The following is a 21,783-nucleotide window of genomic DNA, read 5'->3' as shown; positions in this document are numbered from 1 at the left end:
GGCACCAAGCATTCTATGATAGCAGGCCTACGAACAAACAACAGGGAATGGGATCAGTTCTGAACCGTCTTCGTTTTGTGTTTTGTCTTCTTCCTTTAATTTCCACCACCCCCACCGCAGTGCTCACTTTTGAAACATCCTTTGCAATTCCTCACTTACACTTGGATATATACATTTTATGAGCCAGTGTTCGTGGTTTTATTTTGGAGAAGTTCTGAAAGCTCACCATTTATAAAGACTTCAAAGCAAAATTAATGCTAGTCAACTTCAAATATTAAAGACTGGTTGTCTGTTAAGATTTATTTTGATCAACCGGGAAGTTTACGTTTCACTGATAAAGTATATAACATCCACGCAGCTATATTTACGTACTGGCTTCAAGAACACCTAGGAGTGTCTCTTCCAAGATTATTTAGACAATATTCCCTGGAGGATCACTCGGGTTCCTCAACATTTTGCCCAATGCTTAATCGTGCTTAATTTACACCAAAACGTGGAAATGAACTCTGGCATACCATAGGCTGTAAACCATTGGCAGCTCTTCATGGTGTCGTGTGAAAAGCCGCTTACACCCACACATATTTTGTCACATACTACGACAGGGCGATCAACCTTTTCGTTTTACGATTTTGCCTTCCCCAGACTAGCGCCCACAGCCACCGAGGTCTGGCGCCCCCATTGCTATGAACCATTCTCCGCCACCATGTTTCTCTTACAATTCTTTGGAGGCTGAGAAAAGTGAATACTAGCTGGCTTTCAGAAACCTTTAAAAAAATTAAATCAATAATTGATTTTAAATTGTAAACGTCTCGAGTCCTAGAATACTGATAGAATTCCTCACACACCCCAAGGAATAGGCGTTTTACAATATTAATAACTTAAGGTTTTTACTCGTGGAATGTAAAGGCACTTTGATCTAAGTTAGTTAAAAGCGCTTTATAAAAACTGTTGTTATTATTATTATAATTAGTTTTCGATTCCCTCTGCAAATCTGATCTTAAATATCTCACTAAGATGGCGGGGTTTACATTTTCAATCACATTCTTTCCAGAAGATCTAGACTGCCTCCATTGGCTTTAATTCGCGAGATGGTGATATTTTGGATCTTGCTCCAAGAGTCCACTTTATTTATAGAATGCTCTGAAGTGGGAAGGAGCCTAACTATTTTACAACAACTGCAGGTAAAGTGTCATGTTGAGAAAAATGTCAAATTTGGACATTCAAGGTAATGTGAGATTTTAGCCATAACGACTCACTGGAGCACAGGAGTGGTAATCTATGATTAGCCTTACTGCATGAAAGTGGCATGGCTAGGGTAGATTTTAAGGGGGACACCTGGGGTGCACTCATTTTTTTCAAGGTGGCACCGACAGTCAAGGAATTGGGGCTTGTGCATAGAGTGTGTGTCAGTACATTTCAAATTTTCAAAGGGGGGGCACAGACCCCCACTGGGGTTTAGTTATTCCCCTTCTGCATCATGTTCATTTCCACACATATTAGGATTTTCAAATATTTAACAGGAATCGCTTTGCTTTTCATTTAAGATGGCTGACTTGTCAAAATGGCCGACAGCAAGTGCTGTAATTTATGCACAGTACAGTGTATTCTGAAATACTACTTCAAATGAGCAAACAGGAGCGATGCACAATGCAGTGCCATCCCAACGCTTATCCCCTCCAAAGTCCATTTCTGGTTTGCGGGTCAGTGTCGGTAACTACAAGGTGCTTACCGGTTACAGCACTTCGGAGGTATGGTGCACTGAGAGTCGGTAAACAAAAAAATGTCTTGATTTGTCAGTGCTTCGCATGTTCTTACAAGAAGGTTGAGTGGAAGGATTTGGTTGTGACAGCTTGAGCAAGGAGAAATGATTTAGAGCGGTTTTAAACACAGAGTTGCACACCGTCAAGCTTTACCCACAGTGCAATGTGCATTTCCGTTGATTGGAGTCCTCATTTTAATTGATCAATCCATGGCTTGGTGTTGCCATCAGAAATGATGAAAAGCAGCCCTGTAGAAGTCCCATCAAAAAACTACATTTCATACAAATTACAACATAGTCATTAAGTATGTATTCGCTGCAGCATTGAAAGCATCCATATTTGGAGTGGCAGGAGATACGTTAACATTCACTCAGCAGTGTTGCGAATCGCTCCAATTAGACATGACTCAAATTAAATGTACCAGCATGAGCATGAGTACAATCCACCACTGGCTACATTGCACAGTTCTCATTGACAGGTTAATCTACGTCGCGACAGCTCGCAACATTTCAGACTTGATGTACAGGCCAGGAGTGATTTTTACAGCGGGGAATCCACGTCGCCCATCTCAACGTAGACGCTTTTGAGCTGGGTGTAGCTGTTGAGCGTGACGGCCGCATTCTCCCTGCCCAGCCCCGACTGCTTGTAGCCGCCGAACGGCCAGCCGGCGGGATATGTGTTGTAGGTGTTGATCCAGCATGACCCTGCCCTCATGTTCTTGATGACGCGGTGAGCGCGCTGAATGTCTCTGGATAGTTCACGAAAAACATCAGGCCAAAAAAACTTGGTTAAACACTTGGTTATTGAGGATGTGATGTGAACATTGGTGGGTAGGGACAAGCAGGGCAAATGGTCCTCAGAAAAGAAGTATTTTGAAAAATGTTCCAGGAAAATAATCGTTTTTTAACTCCTACCCGACTCAACTTCGAAGAAACTTTACACAGAAATTAATGCTGAGAAGATTTAGATGCTGAGCGCAAAACACACTATCTAACATTTCTCGCTGGCAGCCTCATTCTGTTAAGCAGGTTTTTTTACTGGCTTAGCACATCCCTATGCTTAGCAGCAGCCCAATGAGACTGGTTCCTGTGATTTCAGCTTGACGAGTATACCTTGTGATCTGAGTTTGGTCAGTGTCAAAAGACATAACAGTCTATCATTTTATTGAAGCCTCTATCACAAAACCCCCAAAAACGAAGACCACTTGCTCACATGGGAATAGGTTTAAGTCGGAGAAAATGTTTGAAGACCTTACAAGAAAAATCAAAATACTATATTAATCCAATTGCAGATGCATCGAACATTGCAAGTTATGCTTCCTGTACATTTCAAATGGGTGATAAAATTTGCAGAAACTGCTGGCCAATGGTGACATTTTCGAAAAAGAAAAATCCACTCACTTTGTAAATACACCACCTGAAAGCCCCAGAGGAGTGTCATTTGCTCGTTGGGTGACCTCTTCCTCGGTGTCAAAGGTCAAGAGGGTCAGCACGGGGCCAAAAGTCTCTTCCTTGATGATGGTCATGTCATCTGTCAGGTTGTCCAACACGCAGGGAGAGAGGTAATACCCACTGGCAAGCTTAGGGTCTTCGGGGGTGACTCTCTCACCCCCACACAGGACGGAGGCTCCCTGCAAGTGAGAACAAAATAAAAAGCACAAACCTAATCTGGACATTGTGTTCGAATAGACCGGACAAAAAATTGGAGGAAAAAAGTATGACTTTAATTTTATGATTCAATTCATTTTACAGATTGAATTAAAATACTTAGACGGGTGGAATTGTAATGCCAAGAAACAAAAGCTCTAAAAGTTCGTCGTCACAAAGTAAAGGAAATTTAATTATTTCAATGCTATGTTTTATTTATCAGTGTATTTTTTTGGTGTGTTAATTATTTCCCCCATTTGAGAAATTAGTCTGCCCCAGTAGAGTAGCAAGCTTTAGATTCTTAGATGTGTAAATGAGAATTATGCAAATTCAGATTTGGTGGAGTGATTTTGTTTCAAGGTCTACATGAAGAAGCCCTGTGCATACCCAAGGGACTGCTGTATATGCCTTCAGGGTGTGCAGTCACCATATATTCCTGTGTGGAATTGTGTGGGGTACTGTGTGTACCGCGGCATGGCCCAACCTAAGAAGCCAGTTCTAACAGAAATTGTACATGTAAGTTATTTAAAATTTGTTTAATATTTAATTAAGATAGACAGGATTGCCTGGAACAAGTTCCTTGGAATGATTTTGGGACAAAAATCATAAACATCATAAGTGTAAAATTGGAATTGGCATTTTGTAATTAAGTTTTCATAAGGTGTAATTCTCTCTATGGATCGAGATATGAATACAGATGTTGCAAGTAATTTTCATTCTTCGAACTGGATGTGGATTTATTTTTGCAAAACAATTATGCATTGTTTTAAAAGGCTTTTCCCACGAAGAAGCTACCCAAAGACAGGGTTCCAGGTCTTTGGTGAGGCCACACCTGGTGGGAGTCAGACATCCTGTGTGGATTCGTCTTGAAATATGCATGTAATAACCTGTTTCTGATGTGGAGTGAGTCGGGAGCAACACCATACTGTACCCAAATGTCTTCAATCCAGTGTGTGCCAAGTACCTGTCTTTGTTAGACAAGTCCGGTTAACTGGCTACCAATTTACACATTTACCAGTGGCCAAGGACAGTGTCCAGATCGATACATCATTATGACATTCAGGTCTGCCCATGGAGCCAACAGCGATGGGGCAGGGAACTTCAAATTCTCTTCAGAATTACATCTGGCCAGGGACACTTAGTTCCAGCGAGTAGACAGGTTGTAGAAATCCTAGTGTAGTGCCTCTTGGTGCCAGAGTCAATCACTCTACTTAACCCAGTCTTAAGTTTTCTTTTTTTTCTTTAATATTTTTTTTGTAGTAATAATTGTCATGATTTTTTTTTTGTAGAAATAAATAGATGTACCAGTACGGCCAACATAAATTAATGGTCCTGTGTTTTATCAATTTGTCAATTTATGTTTTTCCATCGTCACTCTCATCCTACATGGGAAGGACAGGCCAATGGTGTGACATCATCGGGGATCGATAAAATCCTATAAAAAAAGTCACAGCAAAATTCTTTGTAGCGCATACGTGCACCCGTTTGCGCTACAAAGAAATGCTCATTTACTGATTGTGCATTTGGGTTTTCCATATTGACTTTGTTGGCGCATCGTTTTAGAAATTGCAGATATGCAAAAGCAGTTAAAAAAAGCCGCACAACATTTCAAGTTTTCCATTGGTTTGTTCGCAAACATGGAGGCGCCAAGCACGCATAAAACTCTATTTGAGTCAGCAATCTCGTTTTTATACTGGTAGATAGCTCTATGGTTACAATGTAGGATACTTCAACAAAAAGATCACACTGTACTTGAGCATAACATACAAATTTAGTTGAAAACTAGCTCAGGGCTTAATGTATCACATTCAAGTGTATTCACATTACACATGCAGATATTCCGTGTTCAACTAACAACCCCTCGTACCTGTTTCTTGGCTCCTTCAATGTAGCCCAGCACGTTCTCCATGTGCTCTTTGCTGATGAGTGCTCCCACCTGGGTGTCCTCCTTCAGCGGGTCTCCCAGCCTCAGGGACCTGACTCTGCCCAGGAGTTTCTCCACGAACGCATCCTTGATGCTGCGCTCCACGTACACCTTGGTGGCATTGGAGCACACCTGTATCAAAGTGACGTTGGTGGATTAGTTAAGGCGAGGAATAGAGAGAATCCACAAGCTCTCTCAGACACTGTACTGATTCCTCTGCATTCTTTCCTTCCTTAGTGCACTAATTTTTTTGACAGGTGCTTGTCTTTTCCAAGGATGGATTTGCGCCTTGGAGATGCTAATTAATTTAGGATTTTTGCCCTGCCTGACGTGTCTTGTCTAAGGGTAACACTGAGAGTTAGTTTTGCTCCTATCCTCGGCTGAAAAGTGACTTTGGATGTTTGTAACTTGGATGATCCATGCACCAATGTGCGAGAAAGCCATTTCAAACTGGGAAGATCTACTGCTTAAAATTGTCAGCAATATTCATTATCACCCAAGATATAAAAGATTTGACGAAGGTAGCTTGAAATATCCTGACATTCAAAATCTGTCAAATTTCTGTAAACATGAACACAAGCACACTTGAAAACACTGCATGATTTACCTGTACCAGAAAAAGAACATTTAGTGGTTATCCTTTGAGTAGAACACAGAAAACTTTACATGAGCATGTCCTGTGAGCCAACTTCGTCCATGTAGTGCAGTTGACTATCATACTGATCACAACGCTTGCAGCAATAAACTAACCTCCCCTTGAGTGAGGAAGTTTGCCAGCATCGCTCCCTTCACAGCATTCTCAAGGTCTGCATCAGCAAAGATGACGAGTGGGGACTTACCCCCCAGCTCCAGGGTCACATGCTTGAGGTCATCGGCACAGCTCCTCATGATCTGGGTCAAAGGTAAGAGGTTAGAGACACCTGTCCATTTCTCTGAAACAGAACAACTGTTTAAAGACAACTGGATGCAAAGAAAGACATTTTGGTGAATATGTACACATTTTGTGAATACTGAATAAAAATTAACATTTAATTCAGCAGTCATTTCAAGAGACGGTGTTACTTATGCCCTATCCAAGCTTTATCAAGCTGAAAACTGTTCGCTGTTGCATGTTTGTCTTCAAACCGTTTGCACAAAACGTGGTAAAACCTGTGCTTGACAAGGCCAGAAATGATAAAAGAAAAATTCAACTTGTTCAATTATTTAGGACTTAGTTCTGTGAAACTGGACTGCGGTTGCCTTTTGTTATACAATTCATAACACACTGCATTGCTACTGAATGCATGTACCAAGTTAGGAACAGCATGCCAAAGTACTCACATGCTTTCCAGTGGGGACACTCCCAGTGAAGGACACTTTGGCTACATCAGGGTGAGAGGTCAGGGCAGTACCGGTCACTGCCTGACCCTGGACAACATTGAAGACACCTCTAGGAAGGCCACTCTCTGGGGAAAACAAAGAACATAAGAAATGCAAGCACGTTGGAAAACTTCATATGGACGATGTACACAAGAACCACCTCCCCACCTTAACAGAGACACAGGCTTGGCAGACACTGGATTACAATAAGCCTTTAGCCAGTTACATTTGAATAGAATCTGGTACACCGAGTTCTTTAAATTCACATGAACAGAACAATATGATTCTCTATACTCAAGACACTGTTGCTATACCTCGTGATTCAAGGCAAGCTTTTGCTTAGTTACATAAGAGACGCCTTGTAACAATACACTGTTTTCAATGGGTAAGAAGGGCAAAAAGGAACCAGTCCATTCCAGAGATGGTGGTCGCTATGCAAAAGCTTGCCCCGAATTATGAAACATAGCAACAGTGTCGCTAGTCTGGAGAATTCAAATTGTTATGTTAATGCGCAAGAAGATAACACAGTGTACCAGACTTTATTGCCACAGTGTGTCATGATCAGTGCCCACGAGAAAATGCTATAGGTTTGCCAATTCTCTGATCAATATATGTAAGCTCACATATCAAGTGAACTTGTGACATATAGATCCATGGAGTGCCATTGTCAGGTAACAAAGAGCTTTACTAAAAACCACAAGTATTGTACATCACACTTTCCATCTACCAATGATCTCAAAGCACTAAACAATGAACCAGTTCATAATTCGAACAGTGCATGCCTAAAATGAAGTGTGTCTGAGGTCATTCAGACGCGCCTGTGAGGTCTTCCCTCTCAGCGCGGACTCACACACGTGCTTTGCTCCCGAGTGACCTTGCTTGCTTGAAATACTGAACTGGCTCATTATTACCCAATGCATTTGGCAAGACTAGTCAGCATCCAGTTACAGGACACGCCTTGTCTCCACCCTCAAAAGTACCTGTTTGTACACCTGGGTGGAGGGAGGCACATAAAGGGTATTGTGACCCGTCCAAGGTCACATGTTGTCAGCTTCTGGATTCAAACTTCCGACCTTTGACAGGACTTCACAAATCCCTACCATTTAGCTACAAGGCCGCTCTCCTTCTGTCGTTGAGTTTTGTTGAACTGTGATGTTCTGACATTATCATTTGCTTTGCAATCATTTAACCTTGTGCATTTACTGCCCAGTGCCCATGTTATCCAGCTTAGTTCATTCCTAACCATACCTGGCACAGAGCTCGGTACTCAAAAAAGTACCGTACTGCAACACTGCGTGGGCGCATTCAAAACCTTGTGTAATATTGACAATGTGGGCAAGTTTGGTCCATAATACATGCACATCACGTCAGTGATGCACTAGCAGTTGTGTTAAAATGATTCCTGAACAGACTGAGGGCTAACCTAGCAGCGCTTCGGCATACAGGACGGCAGTCACCGGGGTGAACGGGGAGGGCTTGAACACCATGGTGTTACCGGCTGCCAGGGCTGGGGCAGATTTCCAGCCCACCATCTGGATGGGGAAGTTCCAGGCACCGATGCCAACGCAAACCCCTAGGGGCTCTCGGACTGTGTAGCCGAAGGTGCCGCCGGGGTACTGGAAATGTTCACCTGTGAACAAGAAGTGTAGAAATCAACGAGACCTTGGCAACAGTTGAGATCAGGACTCCTATCCGCCCCAAGTAGAACAACAGAGGGCATCATTTTGTGTAATTGTGTAAGCACACAAGTTCATACCACGGGCGTCAACCAGCGGGGAATGCCCCCATATTTGTTTCTCACCCCCCTCACTGGCTTACATTTGATTGTACAGCTCATAATAGCAAATTAGACGTCTCAGAACTTGGAAGCAATGTCCAAAAATGGCTCAAAACTTGGGTCGGCCTAAAGCAGTCAGAAATTGTCTCAGATTGCACAGAAGATCGCAGAAGATCTCGTGTCCAATTTTCTGGGACCCTTAGGCAGGTCCTGCAGCCAATTTCATGAAACGTGGTGTAGCTTTGAGTCATGCGTAATACTTACATTCAACAATTGTTGAATTACCTCCGCCTGCCACTTTAAAAAGGTTTTCATCTTTTCTTCGTCGGAACTGGACGGAGAATCTCGCAATTCTCTCATAGCCAAGCAAGTTTTTCATTACATTCTACAACAAAGTTGTAAATTGTTCGCATCAGCCTTGTTACAAGTAAGGACAGCGATGATGAGGCTTAACCAAACATGTTAAGCTAGTCAAATGGTTCATTTTCCCTCCGTTTGACACAACTTACGCCACCTAAAATGACTGCGTAAGTTACGCCATAATATGCCATAAATTTCGTGAATTTGGTCTTAATTTGTTGCACAACTTACGCAATATGTTGTGGCTTAAGTGGAGTTACATCATCGAGTAAAAGTTTGTGAAATCGGCTGCAGGACCCACGTAAGAGGCTGCACGCTTGCACTGGTTAATCATGCACTATGTCTCCCCCACTTGTCAGAAATGACTGAAATCCTCAAGTGGTTCCTATAGTCTGGTGTGGGACCATACGCATTCACTGAAAACAAAGCTTAATAATAACATGCATCTTGTGCTTAATGCTGACCTGCTAGACTTGGTGCCAGTCCAGCAAAGAACTCCAGTGCATCAGTGGCAGAGTAAACATCAACACGAGACTCAGAGATGGATTTGCCGACATTGATCGTCTCCATGGTTGCAAACTCTTCTACCCTTTCCTTTGACAAGAAAACCATTCCATAGGCAATTTTCAGGCAATAAGCTTCATCTCTGTATCAGGGCTCCTCTCAATAAAGTCAATCCCCATTCACAGAAATACTTCAGTGTTTTGTTCTGTCGCATGTAGTTTGATGTTCCAGGTGTTATCTGACTTATCACTGAGCAAACGACTTCAAAGTCAGGGGGTAATAAATCAGGCAAATGCCTGAGACAAAGATGAAGCTGAGTATCGGCAAACCCCTTAAGTGTCGATGTGGTGAGGAATGAAATGTTAGGATTTGTCAGGATTTTATTATTTTGAAAATGTGATAAGCCAGACTAGAGCTCAAGAACTTTTTTTGAAAAATTGTTGTCTCCAAACACATCAGTAACACTGACCCGATTATGTTTTGCCTATTTCTCTGCATTTGAAATTACAGTCTAAGTGTGAGACACAAGGCTGACTCTATTCAAATAATTTAATATCTGACCTTCCGTTCAATTGAATATTTGGTCATACCATTCAATTTCTTACAAAGATCTATAGAAAGAAAATCTGCATGCTTGTGTGGTGGTCTACCCCAATGAGTTTCAGGGCAGGGGTCCATCCCTAAGTTAATGGAGGAGGCTGGGAACCCATCTGATGTTCAATCCAAATTGGTAATTCCCTTAGTCCCTCTGAGATTGCACACCATGAAAAGTAATTTTCACAAGGCGAAAAATAACAGAACTTGTAGGAAAAGTAATGTTTTCCCTTGACTGGTGGGCATACGTTCTTAGGATGCAACTTTATTATTGATATATTGTTTATATTGTATATATCTTTGTTAAATATCTTCATTTGTTTTCACCTCTGAATTTTGAATTTCCAAAACAAATATTTGAACATTTGATAATTGATCGCACACTCAGCACAGCTTTTTTGAAAGACAGTTTATACTTACAGCAAGCACACAGTGAAGCAAATTTGACATCAATAATATTTAAAGTATACTTCACTCAAATGGAAATGTTTTCATCTTTTACAAATTTGTCGCACGGAAGTTAGATCTGATGTCACAAAAATAGCTGTTGCATTTGCGCAAACGATGAAGCCGCCTTCAGACAGCAGAGAGAGGGGTGCTGTCCAATTGTTTCTCACCCTGACTAGGCTGGCTGCACGCTGCAGTATCCTGGCCCTCTCAAGTGCTGGAGTTTCTGACCATTCCTGGAAGGCGTCTTTGGCAGCCGCCACAGCACGGTCAACATCCTGCTGGCTAGAGCTAGGTGACTCGCACAACACATTCCCTGCAAAAGTCGGAACACTAAATCCCATGAGACCAGCAGTACACCAGGGCAAGATATTCTTTGTTGGTCTATCACAGATGGCTCCTCATGCTTTTCAACGGTATTCTTGACATCAAAGAATTCAGATTGGCAAAGAGAATGCTTAGGGTGGAAATTTTTTTAAATTCTTGTAAAGTTTACAAATAAAAACACTCACGTAACACTGGACACAAACACTGACAATCAGGAAATTAATTTCAATTTTCCCATGCAGTGTTTGGGAAACACTAGCCCAAAGTTCTTTGGGGAATTTGGCATCATCGGCATTGAGAGGGCTGCAAGGTAGGCCTAGGTCTTTTTCATAGCTCCATGGGTAAGAATGTTGCATACTGACTGCATCCTTACACATAACTGCTGAAGTCTATGGGGAATCAAGAAATTTTCTAAGTAGGCCTAGGCCTAGGGCCAAAGCCTATTCTTGGACAAACTTGGAAATATTTTTCAGTCCCGGATTCATTTCTTTATAGCATTTCAGCAATGACTGACCTTTGCTGAGATGATGGAGGCCTAGGCCTATGATGAAAAAAGTGGAGGCTAGCTATATCCCAAGCTTCTTGCAACCAATACGCAAAACTAATCTTACTTATGCCTACCTGTGGCAGGCTCGAAGACTTTAAAACTTTGCGTGTGATCTGTCGGTGCTACCCGTTCGCCACCGATGAAATTCAAGGGTTTCTGAAAGAAAGTGCTGACCGAACGTGATGTGCAAGCCATGGCCAACTTCCGTAGAGATCGTCGCCTCGAGAGACCAGCATTGAGGTGCTGCAGCTGCAGCCGCGCGTGGAAAGACAGAACTATCAACTGCCGACCGACTCCTAGCTGAGCCATGGTATGTGTGATCTAATTGGGCTAACGAGAGTGATTGATCACAAATACTTTCCACTACTATACTAGGGAGGCTGCCCATCCACACTTATCTCAGCTGACTAGGACTTTTTGTTGTAGCATTCATGAAACAGCCGTCAGTGCACCGATCAAGGTTAGGCGTAGGCCTACTAATCTGCAGGTAGGAGCCATTTATCAATCGTGGTTATATTTGTGTAAAAATGAATTCAGTGTGTTACTCACTGTTTCAAACATTAATTAATTTTAGATAGTATTAAGGTAAAGTGTTGTTATTTCCCCATGTAAAGAGGCCTATGAAAGTTCGAAAGACATAAGACCACTCGACGAACACCCTTATAAAATATAGAAGATCTCAACAGGTGTGACCTTTGACATCAACGAGACGATCGGGAGTAAGGCCTTCACAAAAAGCGGACTGGCTTGGTGAGTAAATAAGATCTTTTTTTACCTTTTTCATGTACAGAGAGTCTTTGTCTTTTCTTTGTTTCCACAGTGTTCACAAATAAAGACATTTACATAATATCTACAAAAAATGGTTCAACAAGAGAGTGAAAACTGAGGGGGGGGGGGCAAAAGAAGCTGAGCTTGTAAATAAATATCATGGGTCCCTTGTACATACTGTGCATATAATGAGCGTTTTGAGCCAAAATGCAACATGCATATAATCATCAACAATTAAAGTGATTATGGTTCAAAACAAATACTGGACTTATAAAGACGTTACCTTATAGAACATACATTACACAGTACAGACGAGGACAAACAACGGACAGTACATAATGCCAGTTTGAGGACTAGGCCCTATGAGGTATCAAGTGTATGTAAGACAATTAATTAAATCAGCAATAACCATTTATTAAAATGGATTTAAAGGTTCGCTTAAAAGTTGAAAAATTTTTACTTTGTCTCAATGAATCGCTTAATGAATTCCATAACTTTGAACCATTATATCTAATAGTTTTTTGTGCAAAAGAAGTACGATTAATTAAGGTATTATACAAAGAAAATAAGACATCAGAAGGAACAAAATGTTTGATTCTAGCAATGACACCGGTATTTCTACCAATAATTTGACACAGATAATTGATGTGATTATTCCAAGTTAATCCGGAATCAATTACCAATCCCAGAAACTTAAGGCAATCCGTTTTCTCAGTCCTGAAGTTATTAATCCTGAACCCATCAGTAAGTTCACTGGCAGAGTTACTAAACGGCATATACTTACTTTTATTAAGATTTAGTGAAAGTTTATTAACCTTAAACCAGTTACAAACTGAGCTAAGTTCCGAATTAACCATTTCAACCAGGGTATCAATGTTTCTATGAGAGATAAATAAATTTGAGTCATCGGCAAACAAAATGAATGAAAATACATCAGATGATTTAGTAAAATCATTTATGTAAATCAAGAACAGTAACGGACCCAGAATAGACCCCTGTGGTACACCACTACCAAGATTTCTAGAGAATGAATTAGACACTAGTCATACATGTACATGTATGTCGTGTGGCATCTTACCATCACTGCTTTTGAGTGTCATGACAAGATGACTAACAATGTTAGTAATAGGACTAATGTTCGTCTGTGTTCCTGGCCATGCTGGCTGTTTTGTTTGCTCTGAAAGTTGTAGGCATGGCATCGGTAGTGCACTAGTGGGATAGGACTAGTGATGGGCGGGGCAGAGGGAGGAGGGGTGTACGGACATAGTTCCATACACGAACATCAGTTGACACCATGCGCACAAAGTCAATGAGACTGGTCTGAAAAAATTCTGTTTTCTAAGTACATGTAGATGTTTTGATAATTTCCTTGCAAGAAATGACATGGTAATTAGTATCACTTTCTGAGGGATGGCCAAAAAAACTACATGTACATGTACATGTAGGCCTATGCCCTAGCCTGCCTAGGGCTTAGGCCTAAGTTCAAGAGAAAAGCAGTAATGTCTGTATAGGAAGATGCAACTCTCGATGACATCCTGGAGCTTCATGACCTTTTGTGCGTGGTGAAAACAAACCGCTACAATATAAGTCAACTGTGTTTTCAGCATGTTCAGATGTTCACCTGCACTTTGCTGTAACCTCGGGTTACGAAAGCTCCAGGATGAATGCATTAACCCTTACCTTCCCCAACCACACAGAATTAAAAAGTAGTAAAGTGTTTAATTCTGTGGGGATAGGTCTGGTAGGCCCATAACAGCTGGCTTTTGCATTGGGTTTGGCATACCTCAGAAAAACAAAGTCCAACAGCCTCTGTGCACAAAGTCCCATATGGGTGTTTTACTTTGTGTGAATGGGGAAGGTAAGGGCCAGCAACCCTTGACGGGCTAGGGTTAAGTTGCATCCGTCCACATGGAGCTCTTAGTAGGCTTACCCGTTTCTCTTGTGATTCACTAATCACTAGACCATAGAAAGAGAGTAGTTTCACATTTGTTTAATTCACCGTATTAATATTAGGCCTCTATTATTTAGACTAAAGTAAATCATATTTGCATGATCGGTTGATCTTTTTTGAACAATCTGTCAATATTTCCGCCATCAGCTGATCACTTTTTCTGTCTATTTCAAGTGCAAGATTTCTGACAGGATTGATCGATACCACAATGCAATTGATCAATTGGTCCCAATATTATGATATTAATGATCACCCAGGTATTTAACCGTGAATAGTATTCCTTCCTTTGTTTCTGTCCAAACAGCAAAAGAGACAAACAGCCTCCAGGATGACATTGCAGGCATCACTTTGCTTTCTGGCTCTGCTTGTGGTGGAAGTGACATCACGCAATTTCTCTGCCCGACCTCCCGATGTTGAGCCTCCTCGAACCCAGCCTTTTGACCATGAAATGTTCCTTGGTGGCTACGTCAGTAAATAAGTTTTTCTCTGGATTCACAGAATGTAGTCCTTTCCCCAAATCCCATTTTAGGCAAAGTACATGCATCCCTCCTTACATTCCAATCTCTTCCCCACCATTATTATATCACCGTGTGTTTTAAATTTCTGTTCTGAGATTTTTTGATCTTGGAGTTTCAGTGCATGAACCCAGACCTTCCCAGATTTTTCAAAATCCACAGAATGGTTTGCCGGATTGTGCAGGACAACATTTATTTCAAGGCCTGCTACTGCCACTTTAAATGGTTCTGAATTCCCCCTGAAAGTTACAGAAAAGTGAATGCACATGTAAATTGCCATTTTGTTTCTGCACATTAACCCTAACAGTCCTCAATCCTTCACCTGTTGGAGGACTGAGGACTGTTAGGGTTAATGGACTTTGGAGACCCTGAAGAATTCCTCACAGAAGTACATGTATTGGGAGAATCAAGGTTTCTGTATTACCAGGGCATACACTTGGTCTTCCAGCTAACTTTTCATTCCATTCCTTGGGCCACATTTTTGCCATCACATCTCAGACTTTCTTTCACTTTCTCTGTGTAGAATTCAAGCGATTCACAATAGCGCGCCTGCAAGAGTTTGCAATGTGGTTGGCCAATCACAATGCACAAAATCTGTCAACCCTTTCCAAACGCACATTGGGTCGACAGATTTCGCACATTGTGATTGCTTAATGCATTGCAAACTCTTGGAGGCGCCCTGTTGTGAATCGCCTGTATTTTTCAAGGTAGTACCACTCCAGAACAGAATCAAAGTGGATCGTAAATTTTGCGAGCAATTTTGGAACGCCTACTTGTTTGTCTCCTTCCTGCCTCTCAGAAAGCAGCCAGGGAATTCAAGACACTCTCTCCAGAGGAGAGCAAGGCCCGGCTGAGGGTCATACTGAAGAAAGCCGACGCCAACGAAGATGGTCACATTGACAGAGGTGAATCAAATGCAACAAGCTTGGATCATGTCTGGGGCCAGTTTCACAGAGCTGCTCAATGCAAACAAAATGCTTAGCACAGATGCATTCTTCTGAAGCGGGTTACCAACCAAATTTATGTGTTGTACGTGTTTGTTGTGACTGATTACCAGCTGATCCTTGCTTGAATGCCTGTCCTTGCTGCCTTGTAACCTGCTTTATGCACAAGACCCCCTCCCCACTAGCAACAAACAATGACAGGCAAATGTCAAATTTGTGAAATGTGCTGGTCTCCCACAAATTCGCTAATTTTGCTTACTTATGGGTAGGACTACCCTGTTTAAGACCACATGTAAGCAAGCACGTGATTTTTCTGTTCAGGATATCCTTGCTTAGTCAAAACTCTCTTCTTCCCACATCCTCCACAATCATACTCTCACTGCTGCAAAGGACTGGTATATGTCGGGATGGTGTAATCTGACGTGATGTCAGTTTTTCTGCACCAACCTAACAATATTTTGGTGAACCCCTTCGCAGAGGAACTTCAAAATTGGATCATTGGCTCCCTGAAGAATATTGACCGAGTCATCGCTGAGGAGCACATGCTGGTCCAGGATAAGGACAAAGATGGCCGCCTGTCATGGGAGGAGTATAACATCCACGTCTTGGGCTTTGTGCCAGAAAATGATGCTGAATATCCAGATCAAGAAATCAAGCTAGTATGTGGATATATAAAGACAGTCGAGAGTCCAAAAAGGACCCACATCTCAGTTGCACTCATGAAGTGCAACCAAGGTCAAATTTGATCAGCGACAAATAGTCAACCAGTGGACGGTTTTTAACTGGTAACCTACACATTAAATTTATAATGGGCATCAGGGAGAATCGACCAGTGATTAACAAACTGCCGTTGATCGAACTGCCCCATACTGTCACCCACAACAAAACCACACTCGTTCATTTGACAGTTCTCCTGACCAAAGTCACAGCTGGCTGTAACCTTGGCAATGTCTGATTCCAGGCTCCAACTGGCAAATCTCAAACATATGTACATGTACTAGGCAAAGTTTGAGCTAAATGCAGATTCACAGCCAAAGACGTCATTATGCAGTTCAAAAAACATGTTTTATCTCAGGATCGTACTCAGAGTTTGTAGCCTAGATATCCTTCACTTGAGTTGGCCAATACAGGACCTCCTGATAATTTTCAATGAACATGTCGTTACTTTTACAAGATGTACCTTAATCAGCTAACAGGCAATCTACGTTTATCCAAACAGGAAGTTAAGAGCAACAAGAAAATGTTCACGCTTGCTGACAAGAACAAAGATGGCTTCCTGGAAGGGGAAGAGTTGCTGGCCTTCTACAACCCTAATGCAGTGGAAGACATGCAGGTAGCCTGTCCAAATTGTAGGAAATCGTGGGTTCCATCTACACAGGGCATACATGTGATATCCTTAAAGTGGTCTCTCCACATCAAAGGACTTCACCGTTTATACCTTTTTTCAAACCACATGTACACCAAATGCTGTATTACTGCTCAAATTGGGGGAACTCGTGAAGTCGGCATGCTTATCCCTCTTTTCAGCTCACTGTTGAGCTGGGTGTTTCAAAGCATTTTAGCTCTAGATTGTGTAGAGTTTTCAGCATAAAAAACCTATAAAATGTTGGGCATTTTACACATTTGTAAAACCAGACGCTGGATCAGTCACAAAACCAGACACAAGACCAGACACCGGGTCAGTCACAAGGCCAGACACTGGATCAGTCACAAGACCAGACACAAAACCAGACACCGGGTCAGTCACAAGACCAGACACTGGATCAGTCACAAGACCAGACACAAGACCAGACACTGGATCAGTCACAAGACCAGACACTGGATCAGTCACAAGACCGGGACTGGATCAGTCACAAGACCAGACACAAGACGGGACACTGGGTCAGTCACAAGACCAGACATAAGACCAGACACCGGGTCAGTCACAAGACCAGACACTGGGTCAGTCACAAGACCAGACACTGAATCAGTCACAAGACCAGACACAAGACCGGACACTGGGTCAGTCACAAGACCAGACACCGGGTCAGTCACAAGACCAGACACAAGACCAGACACCGGGTCAGTCACAAGACTAGACAAAAGACCAGACACTGAATCAGTCACAAGACCTGTCGCAAGCAGTGGATGACGATGAAGCAGTTCTTTTGTTGCACCTCATTATAATTGCTTGTGACCTGAGTTCAGACTGGACAGTCTATGCAAGTCTCGTCATTGTCCGTTGGAGTCCTCAGACTTGTGACCTTACAAGGTCTCAACTACCTCATTGATAAAAGGGCCAGTGAAGGAGGAGTGGGGTGTCCAGTCCTAAAGTCTAAAGTTTGACCGGTCAACCAAATTTAAGCAGTTTGCCTTTTAATTTCTTCCTTTCCGCTCACAGGAAGTAGTCGTTGAGAGGCTGTTGGAAGACTTTGATCACAATGGGGATGGTGCAGTGGAGTTGGAAGAGTTCATCGGTAACTATGACGACTTTGATAACACCTTACCAGGTAAGCATTGTGTTGGTTTCACTTCAGGTACACAGTTTTTATAAAGCCCAGTGTATCACCTGTACAGTTTTGGAACTCATCCATCAAGAGGCTGAGAGGTGAGATAGGTGTAGAGGGCCATGGGAGGAGGAAATGGGTTAAACACCCAGATGGTGATGATTGGAAGTGAGGTTCCTCGTTTAGGATAGAAATCTTAGATTGAAGGGAATGCTGGGAAAAAACAACAGGCAAAGCATTCCCACAGGCTTACTACAAGTCAAAAGTCATAAAGCCATTTTCTAATGCTCAACTCTTAGGCTTCGTCTCCGAAATCAATCCCCAATAGTACGCCTGGAACATTTAAATTAAATTAAAACACTGTAATATCTTGGGCTTACCATTAGGCTAACAACTCCAAAGTCAGGTGGCCAAAAAAACCCAGCTGAGACGGAGATGAAGTTGAGTATTGGAAAACGGCGTTGAGTTCTGCACTTGTAATGTGTGCTTGAAAACCGTGAGAAATCAATGTATTCCATACAGGCAATGTCTTGAAAGCTTGTCGGCTTCTAACCTCCTCATTTCAGACCTGACTGGGAATCGCAAAGAGCCAGAGTGGGTGACAGAGGAACGTGACATCTTCAAGTATCAACTGGATAAAGACGGCAACGGCAAGATGGAGGGAGAGGAACTCTACCTGTGGGTCAAGCCACGGTATCACATCACAGCTGAGAAGGAGGTACGGCATGTGCCACAGACGCACAAGGAAACTTGAATGCAGTTCCATGAAGTGTTTCCTGTGCTCTTTGAAGGAGACATTTTTTTCTGATATCGCTGCAATTTGGTTTTTGTATCAGGATGTGAGCCTTTAGGAGTTTTATATTAACTCTTTACGATCATTGTGACATGCATGCCAAGTTTTAACCCAAAAAATCGAGCAAGGCTGAGCCCATTTTTTTTAGCCCCCCTCCAGCTATGAAATGGGCTAAAATAACCTCATTTAGGTGTAAGGTGAAAGTTCTACTTTGTGGTTTGCAAACTTTTAAGTAGGTAGGGACATGCAGCATGTACATGTACGTGCACAGATTCATGCATTCTTGGCACAGGCCATGTTTTGCACACATGACCAATTTCTGTTTGAATGTAGTCTTTGCATATGCACAGTTCCCACCAGCTTTTTTTCTTGTTTTTGTTGGGAGGTGGGGTGGGGAATACTCCTAAACAAAACCAAACAAAAGAGATACATCTAGGAATTACCCGTAGAAATAGTATTGTACCTTCAAATCTTCACTTCAATTGCACGACTGACTTGTATGACAGAAACTATCTTTCTATTGCATCCTTGTCAGGCTGACCACCTGATTGAAGTTAGCGATGCTGACGGTGATGGTAAACTCAGCGCAGACGAAATCCTGAATAAATACGAGATCTTCACGGGAAGCAAGGCCACCCATTTTGGCAGGCATATACGCAGCGAGAACTTTCCCCGCGAAGAGCTCTGATGGCCTTGCAACTTTCAGATGTCCACAACTCGAACTGTTTTACTTTTGTTCCAGTTTCTATTTATTTATGCATGCCTTCTTTATGTTGTAAACACTCTGCCACAGGTGCCAGGCATATAGGCCTCCTCAGCACTGAAAGAAAAGTGGAAAACCGTTTTAATTGTTCTGAGTTTCTCAGTACCTTTTTCCATTGTGAATAACTAAGGCCAGTTCATACTTAAGGTGAATGTGATTGCAAAGCAAATTTTCTGCCACAAAACACCGCTGGCAAACACTCCCAACAGCTAAAGTAGTTATTTTAGCTGTCGGGAGTGTTTGCCAGCGGTGTTTTGTGGCAGAAAATTTGCTTTGCTACTGCCTGAATGCTTGGAGTGACACTGTAGGTTCTTATGTTTGTACAAGACCAGATCCAGACCCACATTTTCGGGGAGGTCCAAATATTGGGGGGGGGGTGAGGCAGACGGGGCTGAAAATGTGAGAATATTTTTATGTAACTGTCGTCGCCTTTCTAAGGGGTGAGACTACAGCACACCAAAATTGCCTTTCTCTTAATCTGTGATAAAAAGGAATCTTATTTTTGGGGGGGCCTTCCCCCATCCAGATCCGCCCTTGGGTTTAAATGTTAATTTCTCTGGCAGCATTGTGGATTTTGTGCATTGTAGACTTTGATGTGCAGAAATCAATGTGCTCATGAAGCCATGTGTCCAACTACTTGGCTTTGACTGGGCTCAACATGGGCGCCCAGTTGAAAGCTATTGGTTAGACACACAGCTATTTCCCGTTGATGTGTATGTAATTGTTGGATACATCCAAGTGGCTTGGATGCAGGCCAATACGCCTTTGACTTGGTTTTTGTTGCTTGGTCATTGGTTAGCAATTTTATGTGTCTGTTATTTGAAGAAATTGTTCGTGGTAAGAGTCAAATCAAATTTGTTACTACAAGTCTTTCTCTCCACACTTTTACGATTGCCCTTTTATCTTAGGAACCGTTCAGTAGTGCAGTACACATGCTGGTTTCTGCTCTGAGCTTAAGTGTGCCCTCACTGTCAAAAAAGAAACAGGCTGGTTGGATGTTTTCAATCAGGGTCGTGCAAACTCCCAACGCAATGAGTAGACCGTGCACGTATATTCAAACAAAGTTGGTTGTGCGAGCTCAGCACGTCCCATGCCAAATGCACATGAACGTTTGCATGCACACAGTGAGTTTCCTCCAAAGCATCGTCTTTTTTATGGAAAACACTCCCTCTCTTGTCTTCGCTCAGAGCGTAAAGGCATAGGCGCTGTATTGCACTATTGAGCAAAGCCCATATCTAACATGGTAAGCAGTGCACTATCACAACTTTCTAACTTGATTGAACACAGGGAATGCAAATATTACTTATTCATGATTATGATGTCATGAATCAAATATGAATACTTGCATTTATTTTAATAATACAGGATTCAAGATTTTTCTTGAAAAATAATGAATTTCATGTTGCCAGATATTTAAGAGGGTGACTGCCAGTATATAGAAAGACATAACAATTTTATTGTAATAACACGTGGTGCTATAGTTTTATTAATGCAATGCAAAGGATACAATTTTTGTATAGTTTTTTGCCATTTCCTGATATTGTCAAAAATTTATTAAAATACAAAGGCACATCTGTCTTTTTTTTTAGCAAAAGCTGCCAGGGTGTGTGACATTAAGAGGCTTCACTTTAAACCATGCATTATGGAAATTCCGTTGTTTAAAGAAATATAATTAGAAGTACATTGACCCGACCCTTATGAAACTCCTGCTTGCCAGTTCTCCGAGCAGAAAGAAGATAAATACACATGCCAGGTTTGATGTATGATTGCATGGCAGGCCTCGGGCGAGTGTGCATGGTGTTATAGATGCATGATAGTGCATGAAGCTATTTTTTCTAGCACGACATCTGTTTTTATTAGCGTTACCATGGCAACTATGCATATTGTCAACATAGTATTTTTCTTACGGGACATGTTTCCTGCAATAAAATGAATTCCAAAATTAAATTTGGGTTAATAGTTACCATTTCAGCACCTTATGTATTGCTTGAATCAAGTCACATGCCCTGATAAATGCAATTGAATTCGTTGGGTTTACCACGAAGTGACGTATAGGATAGTTTTGGTGAACCACGAAGTGACATATTGTCCATAGACTTTGTACATACGATATGTCACTTTGTAGTGCGGCACCTATCCACAATGTGTCACTTCGTGGTGAACCCGACGAATTGATCAGCATCAGTCCCTGTACTTTGTCAGATTTTAGTTTCAAATCATTGTTCTCAGCGAGGAAGCGTAGCAGTGTCTTTTCAGTCAGGCTGGTGGTTAGCTCTCGAGATGAGCAAATCAATCGCCCCACTTGTCAGGTTTCCATC

General features: G+C 42.0%; 2 protein-coding genes across 3 annotated transcripts; one reads left to right on the top strand and one right to left on the bottom strand.

Annotated features, from left to right (window-relative positions):
* Positions 1-274: 274 nt before the first annotated feature.
* Positions 275-11,669, bottom strand: LOC110988120 (4-trimethylaminobutyraldehyde dehydrogenase-like). The gene is made up of 9 exons (XM_022251372.2): positions 11,320-11,669; positions 10,542-10,687; positions 9,291-9,420; positions 8,113-8,319; positions 6,651-6,775; positions 6,081-6,221; positions 5,274-5,462; positions 3,161-3,390; positions 275-2,508 (listed from the first exon to the last, which is right to left on the bottom strand). Exons 1-9 carry the CDS (start codon positions 11,552-11,554, stop codon positions 2,301-2,303), a joined length of 1,611 nt encoding a protein of 536 aa, XP_022107064.2. The 5' UTR covers positions 11,555-11,669; the 3' UTR covers positions 275-2,300.
* A 167-nt stretch (positions 11,670-11,836) lies between these two features.
* On the top strand, positions 11,837-21,412 carry LOC110988121 (reticulocalbin-2-like). Of its 2 annotated transcripts, XM_022251375.2 has the most exons (8): positions 11,837-11,995; positions 14,269-14,430; positions 15,279-15,384; positions 15,901-16,082; positions 16,643-16,756; positions 17,804-17,912; positions 18,476-18,627; positions 19,238-21,412. In XM_022251375.2, the coding sequence occupies exons 2-8, from the start codon at positions 14,293-14,295 to the stop codon at positions 19,388-19,390; spliced, it is 954 nt and encodes a 317-aa protein (XP_022107067.2). In that variant the 5' UTR covers positions 11,837-11,995; positions 14,269-14,292; the 3' UTR covers positions 19,391-21,412. The 2 variants fall into 2 exon arrangements, with proteins under 2 accessions (XP_022107067.2, XP_022107068.2); XM_022251376.2 differs by lacking the exon at positions 11,837-11,995 and having other exon boundaries at positions 14,298-14,434.
* The last annotated feature ends 371 nt before the right edge of the window (positions 21,413-21,783 follow it).

The sequence above is a fragment of the Acanthaster planci genome, linkage group LG11 (genome assembly GCF_054643075.1).
Source record: "Acanthaster planci isolate LZ-2023a linkage group LG11, COTS_SCS, whole genome shotgun sequence".
Taxonomy (NCBI): Eukaryota; Metazoa; Echinodermata; class Asteroidea; order Valvatida; family Acanthasteridae; genus Acanthaster; species Acanthaster planci.
The sequence above is the reverse complement of the archived record's forward strand: the minus strand, read 5'-3'. Positions and strand labels throughout refer to the sequence as shown.

Excerpts from the sequence above, each read along its gene's own strand:
- LOC110988120 (XM_022251372.2), bottom strand. The coding sequence starts at position 11,554 with ATGGCTCAGCTAGGAGTCGGTCGGCAGTTGATAGTTCTGTCTTTCCAC. Across the intron at positions 10,688-11,319 it reads AGTCTTCGAGCCTGCCACAG|GGAATGTGTTGTGCGAGTCA; the intron begins GTAGGCATAAGT and ends CGACTTTTGCAG. Across the intron at positions 9,421-10,541 it reads GTGCAGCCAGCCTAGTCAGG|GAAAGGGTAGAAGAGTTTGC; the intron begins GTGAGAAACAAT and ends TTCTTGTCAAAG.
- LOC110988121 (XM_022251375.2), top strand. The coding sequence starts at position 14,293 with ATGACATTGCAGGCATCACTTTGCTTTCTGGCTCTGCTTGTGGTGGAA. Across the intron at positions 14,431-15,278 it reads AAATGTTCCTTGGTGGCTAC|AAAGCAGCCAGGGAATTCAA; the intron begins GTCAGTAAATAA and ends CCTGCCTCTCAG. Across the intron at positions 15,385-15,900 it reads AGATGGTCACATTGACAGAG|AGGAACTTCAAAATTGGATC; the intron begins GTGAATCAAATG and ends ACCCCTTCGCAG.